Source organism: Limulus polyphemus, unplaced genomic scaffold, assembly GCF_000517525.1.
Source record: "Limulus polyphemus unplaced genomic scaffold, Limulus_polyphemus-2.1.2 Scaffold4271, whole genome shotgun sequence".
NCBI lineage: Eukaryota > Metazoa > Arthropoda > Merostomata > Xiphosura > Limulidae > Limulus > Limulus polyphemus.
The window spans coordinates 53771-63397 of record NW_013669881.1 but is presented as its reverse complement, the minus strand read 5'-3'; the positions used below and the strand labels follow the sequence as shown (position 1 = coordinate 63397).

The following is a 9627-nucleotide window of genomic DNA, read 5'->3' as shown; positions in this document are numbered from 1 at the left end:
AATTCTTGGTAGCGGGTATGAGTCCTTTTCAGTTATACTGTTAAGAGCCCTGAAGTCCATACAGCAGCGTTGGGTCCCATTCTTCTTCTGGACTAACACAACGGGAGCTGACCACTACTGATTCCCAAAGCTGACTTATTGGTAGTATTCTTCTTACACTTGCTCCTCATATGTCCATGCTCTCCACAGTTCCAACACCATTTCTGGGTAGCAGCCCTTCCTGCCGTGGCATCTTCACTATTTTGAAGTTACCAGCATTGAGCTCTCTTGTGCCCAGGTGTGTTATAGTGCCAGCAAAGTCCCTCAAACCTCTCTGAAAGCTGACCTGGCCTTGAATCCTGATGACTGTACCAACCTTGGTAACTCTGTGTTGGACTTAATTCTAATTCAAGAGCTCTGGTCATTGCATCTTATACAGTAGAGGTGTGTGCTTGCTTTACTTGTATATTCAGCTGTGGACTGTCCAAGGCGTCTACAAACTGCTCCTTCAGCAACAGCTTGAGGACATCGGGTGGTGCAGTTGGGTAGACCTTGTGTGCCATACTTTCCAAATCCTGTGCCAGCTCTTGCAGGCTTTCTCCTTTAGCATGGACTCTAGTCCTAAACCTAGCCCTGTAGACTTCAGACTGATTTTGAGTTCCATACCTTAGTTTTATAGTAGCTACCAGTGCTCTATAGTTGTGTCTGTCGTCTGCTGACAAGTGTCCAAGTATTTCCAGTGGTTGTCCCTTCAATCTCGTAGCCAGATATACTGCTTTCTGCTCCTCTGCCCATCCATTCATCTCTGCCAGGAGCTCAAACTGTGCTCTATATGCTTCCCATGGTGTCTTCCCATCGAATTCCTGTGGCTTCCTTCATACTAGATCACCCCTATTGCTGACACGCATATCTGGAATGTGACTTCTGACAGGACTGAAGATGTCTGCATTAGGGTTTAGCTGAGGGATCTGGAAGGGGCTTCCTATTGTCTGGAGCTGATTAGGTCCATGGCTAATATATCCTCCTTGTGTAAAAGATAGTAAATCATCCTTTAATGTATTTAATTCAATTTGAAATTTACTAATCTTTTCCATTTGTGTGTGCTGGCTTCATCTATACTGTTGGAGTCTTTCTTCCTGTTTCTTTTCTTGTTCCAGTTGCCAGTGGTGCTGGTTTTCTTGCCACTGCTGTAGTCTCCCTTCTTGTTTATTTTCTCATTCTTCTTGTTTCCTTTCTTTTTCCTCCAACAACTGCTGTAATCTCTCTTCTTGTTTTTTTCTCGTTCTTCTTGTTTCCTTAGCTGTTTTTGTATTGCTGCCATCAAATTTGCTAAGCTGTAGTTTGATTTGCTGCTTCTCATTTTCATCTTCTTTTTTTCTCTCTCTCTTTTTCTACCCCACTTCTGACACCAATTTGTTGTGTATCTGCTTGCTTGTTAATTTCTTGTAGAATTTTTTTCCGAGAAACTTCAGCGATACAAGTAATTTCTTGATTAAAACTAGTTTATTCTTTCTCGATACAAACTTTGTAATACACAGAATTTCCCCAGTCACTTTAAACGTAACAACCTTTATAACACACGCTATAAATCACAGTGATTCACACAATTTACTTACAGTGCCTACTGTTCGCTTGACTCAGTTATCTATCTCTATATCTATCTCTTCAATCCCGCTGGTTTTTCTCGCCAGGTTTATATACTAAAAAAGAGGACGTCTCGATCAAACTAGAGTTGCTGGGCAAATTCATGTTCCTTGGTGAAACTGCAGCACGTATGATCCCAGAGTCGCGTGACTTCCGCTGTCGTAACAATATTTTTCAAAAGTAGGTTCTAAGTGAGCCCTGACAAAATTATTCTATGAAGCTACTAATAATAGGGTAAAGTAACAGAATTTTAATTTGTTGGTCCTCTCTCAGCAAATGGTTATATTTCCAATCTACCAGTTATAAAAAAAAAATATGAGATGTAATATTACTGCCTCCAACATCTCCCTCAACCTTACACAAAAAGTCATATAAAACTAGATGTACTTCCGCAGGGTCCCTGAAAGTGCTATGTTGCAAGAGCAAATAAAACCAAAATTAAGAGTAACAAAATTTATATTTCTTGCTTTTGATTTTCATATGTTACGATGTGTTGTAGCCTACAGAGTGAATAATTATTTTCGTTTTACCGACGTCACGACAGTACAAATTGCAGCGTTAAGTGTCCATTGTGTAACGTTACTTTTATGTCTGCTAGCTGACTGACAGAAAGACAACACGCTACTGTATAATGATGCGAGTGGTTAAAACAGGCGACCCCTCCAGGCGGCCTTCGCACCCCTTTCAGGAAATCATGTAATTAAGATTTGTTCAGGAAAAAAAGGAGAAAGATTAAAATAATTATATTTCACTCGTACTTTTTAACCAAGTAGGGGAAAAAAACCCTAGGTAATCTTTAACCCAATTTCTAGCCATTTTGATAGTAATGCTATAATCTTGTTCTTCGCATGATAAAGTAGGATCCATTACGATAATGGTGCCTTGTCTATAATATGCCACCATTCCTTTCATTACCTGTTTATTTTGTCAGATACAAAGTACGTCATGGAAATTGGTATCAATCTGCGAAGGGAACAGCGTAGTCATAAATCACTTTAGCTTTTAGTAAGGCTATACAAACACTTTTCAGTCATATGATGAGCTATAGTCTCATTATTGTAGAACATTTATAAAAATACTGTTGAATTAAGATTACATAAGTTTAATATGGTTATAAAAAACAATTTATGATTATTTTAGAAACAAATATGAATTGATGAGTTCTGTATTTTTGCACTACAAGGCACATGTATAAAGTGAAAAGTTTTACATGAGTAACATCTGTTTTTTTTGTTTTTTTTAAATGATTGCTAATGCCAAGTAAAGTCCAGTTTGAAATATAAGGGTTTGGCGGCTTATAGAAATCTTACAAGATCGACAAACATTTTGCTTTGCAGATTTTGTGATCACTCATTGCGTAGAATATTAAGTGCACAATTTGTTTGTAACTTCGTCCTCGTATAATACACAAAATATAAAAACTTGAATATCTTTTGGGGACAGAGTAATTGCAGGATAATTAAACCACATATTCTATTATCATATGTATAAACATTAAGTTTAGTACCACTGTTACTTAATTAAACATTTTCATGCAAGTGTCTGATAGTTGATAATATGATAATTGACAGGTTAAAAACCATACACATGAATATATAACGATCACTCCTACTAACAACTGCCCATGGATCGATTTCAACCGTCTGTGAATACTACTAAACCTGAGCAACTTATTGATATGCCTTCATAATTGAATACAGACTATACTAATAAATATACTATACACATATATATTCCGTGGATCTCTCTGCTTTGGCGAAATTCACAGGCTACGAGAAGGATACAGCACAGGAAACGTTTGAGTTTCCTGCACGGGGTGCTACCAGATGCTCTACGGACAATACCATTCGGTATCGAACTATCATTAGTACGGCCCATTCTTTCACCGATTTCTCGGTATATTTTAACAAAAAATTGTGAAGTCATGTCCATAAGCTGCATTAGTTGTATTTATTCACTGGCGATTGAAATTGACCCACGAGCACTCACGAAAAATCAAGGGTGGTTATATTAGTAGGGCTTACATATGTCAGCATCTCTATATATCTGCTATATATAATAAAATACTCAACAACTTTCAAAGGTTTCTTCTCAGCTTTTTTCAAAATAAACTGTACACGGGAATTTTTTTTTCATTAGTTAAAATGGATCAATATATGTATATATATATATATAGTGATGCCAAGGAGTTACAGCTATGATTTAAATGCCGATTGACTAGCAAAAATCCATACACTAAATAACACACAGAAAATTTATCGTGAACAAGATACATACATCTGATAGGATGCCATCTTTTAATTAAAATATAACTTTAAAACATTCTCTATTCAACGTGTTAAACTATAAAAATGCTTATATTTAACATTATAACAAACACATTATATTTTCATTTGACAATTCTCTATTAGTCACTATTGAAAATTTAAGAGAGACATGATAACTTCACTTGATTCACTGTAAGTTTAATTCCTCACCTGTGACAGAAGAAATAATAAGAATATAGAAGCAGCGTAGTACACCATATTCAGCATCAGAAACCCAACATAAAGCGCGTGTTGCACACGTGCTTGATATTTGTAGAACAGACTTTCCGCTCCTTTCTGTTGAAACTGATCCTGAAAATATTAATAGTCCAGGTTTCGGGACAGAAGATTTAAATGCACGACAGGAATGATATATACAATATGAGTATAATGTAAGCATCTTATTGTGATATAACCTTTAGTTGTGCGTTAATTCATACCGAAGTTTTCCTTACAAGTAGCAGTTTTTGTAAGTAATGTGTTAGATTATGCTGAGCGTAAAATGCCTCTCCAGATATATTTCGTGTTGCTTTTCTTGAGACAAAATATTCTTAAATATTCTAGATTTTATATTAGAGTTTGAACGACATTCAGCATAGCAGATTATTAGAAAATTGATTAATACAGTTTTTATGGGGCACCGCTTGACTTTACCGGGTGTTATTTAACCGTGCTTCTCAAAACACATCATTCCACGCTGATGAAGGCTTAAAATAAATATTTGCTATTAGTAAATGGCATTGATACGCTAAAAATAAGTGACTATTCCTCATGTATATTTTGCGTTCACTTGATTTCGCCATTCAAAATATGTATACTTCAAACGACGGCATTGTCGTTGCTGTTGTTTTAGCTACACTGGCTGTTTGTGTTCTGTCCACCACGGAGAATCGAACCCCAGACTTTTTCGTTGTAAGGTCTTAGATGAACATCTGACCCACTGGGGGGGGGGGCTACGTCAAACGAACTTTGAAACACGTGAAATTAAAAGCTACTTCTTACTACTAGTTGAATTATATTTTTTAAATATCTTAAAAACTATGTTACAAACTAACATGTTCTGATACGTGAATTAGTTATCATTAAGTACGGTAGTACTTAATGGTAGGGATCATGATGAAACAAAATGGCGGCCATGAAAATCACCAGCTTAAAACCACCTTTAAAATGTCTGAATATTTGCAATGACTATTTCACAGTATTGACTGAGCAAAACTAAAGCTTATTGTACATATAAAGACGATTAATTAGCTATAAACGTGTTTATGGAGTGAGTCAAAATTTCAGTATTTTAATGGATTTTCATCTAAGTAAGTAAGTGACATTTCCAGATAAGCGTACAGGAAAAATGACGAATCTAAACGAATATAAAATGGACGATCCGCTACTTTGGGCATATAATTAGATTTAAGTGTAGGTTGGTAGAGATCTTGATGAATAAGAAAATTGAATCGGATATATGCGCACCCCACGCTTGGTATTGCTCAGGTCATAAAAATCAATATATATATAAGCCAAGTGTCAGTTGGTCAGTCAGTCGGTCACGCTCGATTTCTCCGAATTTCGTGAGTTACGCGAATCTAATTCTACTTTTTCTTCTATAATGCTTCCTCTTTTGATTCCAATTTTAGTTGAATTAAAAAGCCAGTATCCAAACTTCCCAGCAGCTTCAAAAATAATCCAACAATTATTTGTTTGTTTTCACCAATGTTCCTTATTAAAAACATACGTAATACCGAGAGTAGTTAGTACGTTTTATTTCAGTACATGAATCCCAAAATAATTACCCATTTTTATAAAAGTACTAGCAGTATTGGCCGGGTTTTCGAGAGAAAAAAGTCTACTCTCTCTGTTTCGGAGTTCCATATTTTGATGGGTAAAACATATTTTGTAAATTGATAATAAAAACACCTTAGGTTTGATTTTTGAAATTAAACTACGAACCTGTTTTAAATCAGGGCTTCCTTGTGAGCGACGTTTTATTTTTCCTTCACCGGCAAGGATAAATAGGCCCTTATGGAGAGTCCCCCCCCAGTGGTACAGCGGTATGTCTGCCGACTTACAACGCTAGAAACCAGGTTTCGATACCCGTGGTGGGCAGGGCATAGATAGCCCATTGTGTAGCTTTGTGCTTAATTATAAACAAACAAACAAACCGTTATGGAGAATATTTAGATTTTCATGTATGAGTACCAGCTCTGGTGAACAGGATAAGCCTAGTCCTATTCTTTCCATCTACCTCATCCCTTCTCAAATATTATGTTGAATTTGCTTTAATGTAAATATAATATATTTTTATGAATGTGATACGGAATTCACATTATGACAGTGATGTATGAAATATACTACAAACAAAATGCAATATCGTAATTTATAACATATATATCACATATCGAAATAAAAAAAATTCACTTCCAGATATCCAACTACCCCCAGAAAGAAAAAAAAAGTAGAATAAAATACATTCCCTGACTTGACTTTAATCTCATTTTACACAAGTAATATAATTTAAGCCTTACTCTTTTCATGTATTCTATTTTATGGTAGATGGCATAAATTTATTTTATAGGTTAGGCCTACTGTTTGCTTTTCACACACAACATTCTAATTCTGCATACATTTCGTTTGTGTGTAAGGTTAAATATATGATGTATTAGTAGATGTACAGTTAATGAACGATAACTAAATAGGCCTATAATGCTATATTTTAAATCAAATGTTAACTCAAACATACCACAAAATATCAAGTCTGCGTACAATGTATTCATGCAATGTATATATTAACGATAAAATTACCGGTTCGGCTAGCAGACGATAGACGCGTATATCGACAAAAAATTTTCGTGTTGCGCATCTTCACATGAGGGAAGTGTGCCCTGCGTAGTGAACGCGGCGGACAAACAAGCAAGCAAGCAAACAAACACATATTTTGAGTTTTATATATATGGTAATACTTACCATATTGATTGAAAAAAGAAACCACTAACAATTGTTATACTGATAATATTATTATTTGTTGTTTTCTGAAAATATTACTTCATAATGAGTAGGAATCATTAACCAGGCACGACAAACACAAAATCTGCGCTAGCCGTCCCTATTTTAGCAGTGTAAGACTAGAGGGAAGGCAGCTAGTCATCACCACCCACCGCCAACTCTTGGGCTACTCAACGAATAGTGGGATTGACCGTCACATTATAACTCCCCCACGGATGAAAGGGCGAGCATGTTTGGTGTGACAGGGCTTCGAACCCGCGACCCTTAGATTACGAGTCGAGTGCCTTAACCACCTGGCCATGCCGGGCCCACACAAAATATATCTAGAAAAATGTCATTAATTAACAAGCAAAGTGTAACATTAATTCTTCATTTGCGTTTTACCACGATGTTCTATGCTAAAATACTGTATCACTATTTAAAACAGTTATATTAAATAGAAGCTACTTAAACCTTATTTGTTTCAACTTACCTTTAGGTATTGCCACGACCAGTTGCGGTCGTCTAGGTCGTCAAAAACCGAGTTTTCTATCAATAGTCCGGCCTGGCTACTACTCCTCAAAGACGAAAGGCTATTTCGAGTTACTATTTCAATCCCTGACATTATTTTATATCCAGCGACGGCTTCATGTTCCTTTAATCAAATTCGATAGATTTTAATAGTTAGCTCTCTTTTTTTTCATATCTACTCAAATGATTCAATAAAATCACTACTGATTGTAAAGAAGACAGGATTAACCACAAGATACGTGAACCTCAGCTGAAAATAGAAAAGTTTGATATTTGATAATTTTCTATGATCTGATCAACAAAATTTTAAATGCGTAATTAATGTATTTGTTATTCCAAATGATACAAAAAGTGGGACAGACAAAAATGTCTTTAATGTAGTTTTACCGTTTCAGTGAAGCCCCTAGTTTTACATCCACATAAAATCATTTGAATGCAAATACATGAATACACGGTGTACCAGTGTATTGTTCTACTTGCATTCAAATGATTTTATTTGTACAAGTGTATTGTCTTTCCATTTCCACCCCTTACTTTTCTCATAAAGAGGAATATGTTGAATCGGTTTTAAGACCTGATGAATCTTGATGATGAATCTTTTACACTGAATCTTGATGATGCAATCGATTGATTTGGAAACGTAATGCATTTTGCATTGGTGGTAATGATTCGGGTCTAATTTCTCTTCTAATGGGTGTATGTCTTTAAGATCTCTAGTATTTGGCAGGCTGTATAGGCTAACAAACAAATTTACTGAGGTAATTCTTTCTATTGCTCTATAGTTTTATACCCTAAATCATTCAATAACACTAATGTTCCTTCAAAACTTTCCATGTAAATATTTTGCAAAAACCAGCGAAAACATAATTTTAACGCATGATAAGCTAAAAGAGTTTTCCTGATCTTCGCATTTAAATTAGCTGGGATGAACTGTGATTTATTTTTAAGCCAAGCTTCATACAAAAATTGTGATCTAAATTGTGTTAGAGCTGCTAGCACGTCACAATCCCAACGGTCCTCTAGAGGGTAAGCGGTAGGTTTATGGACTTACAATGCTAAAATTAAGGATTTGATTCATTGTGGTGGATAGAGCGAAAATAACCCATTGTGTAACTTTGCACTAAAAAACAACTGTCCACTCGATGCCATATTGAGACGCATCTTTTACATGAAACGTTAAACGAGTATCGGCTTCTTCGCTCTTACTTTTTAGATGAGTAATGTCATGGCCTGTTGAGCCTATGCTTCAATTTCGTACAAGAATCCTCCAGCAGTGATATATTCACAGTAATGAGGTAAAGATACAACTTAGAGCCTACCGATCATGTATGACTTATACTAATTGGTCACATGGAACTAACATGGCCCATGACTTTATTATATGTATCTCTAAAGAAAAATAACTAAGTAAAGAGGGTCGTTATTCAAGATTAACTTATTTTTGGTCATGAAAATGTACAAGGCACTACATTTTAAAATACAAACAGCATAATTATATCAGAATAACGAAACTCGGCAACCTACATTTTATTACGTGTATGCTTTGTGTTAAAATAGAATTGTAAAAAAAAAAAACATATCACAAAAGTTCCCTATATGCAACAACGGGAAAGTTTTTTTTTGTTTTAGATAGTTCTTTTCAAAGAATTTGCGACAATAAATGGAATTCTATCACAGTTAGCACAAAATGTGTTTACTTTGCGAGCTTAGTTTTGTTCATGTTTTCATTTTTGATGTTTCATCAGTTTTTTGTAGCAGTTTGAACAACACTGCCTCATTGGACATCCATTCGCCAAACGTTTCTCATTTGGTGTGGTCCAATGGACATCCATTCGCCAAACGTTTCTCATTTGGTGTGGTCCAAAACTTTCCCAATCTAACAGTGTTTCAGCTGTACGGAAATCTCCAATATGGATCTTCCTTCTTTCCTGGAACTATGCAGAGTTCATTGTAAATTCGATGCGAATTGACAACTACAAGTTTTATGTAACATCTGACTGACTTACGAAGACAGAAGAAAGAAAAATACATTTGATTGGACATACTGTTACGTATCTGCTTGTTTGTTCATTTTCTGTAGAAATTCTTTCCGAGAAACTTCAGTGATACAAGTCCTGTCTTGATTAAAACTAGTTTATTCTTTCTCGATACAAATTTTGTAATACACTTAACAACTTTTATAACACACGCT

At 35.5% G+C, this 9627-nt stretch overlaps 1 protein-coding gene across 1 annotated transcript in view; it reads right to left on the bottom strand.

Annotated features, from left to right (window-relative positions):
* The window catches only part of LOC111088710, a 54818-nt gene that overhangs the window by 27092 nt on the left and 18099 nt on the right, over positions 1-9627 (bottom strand). Inside the window, exons 2-3 of the mRNA XM_022399530.1 lie at positions 7399-7560; positions 4101-4241 (exon numbers count right to left, since the gene is read on the bottom strand). Coding sequence (XP_022255238.1) covers positions 4101-4241; positions 7399-7530 — 273 coding nt within the window. The 5' untranslated portion in view covers positions 7531-7560. The remainder of the gene's footprint in view (positions 1-4100; positions 4242-7398; positions 7561-9627) is intronic.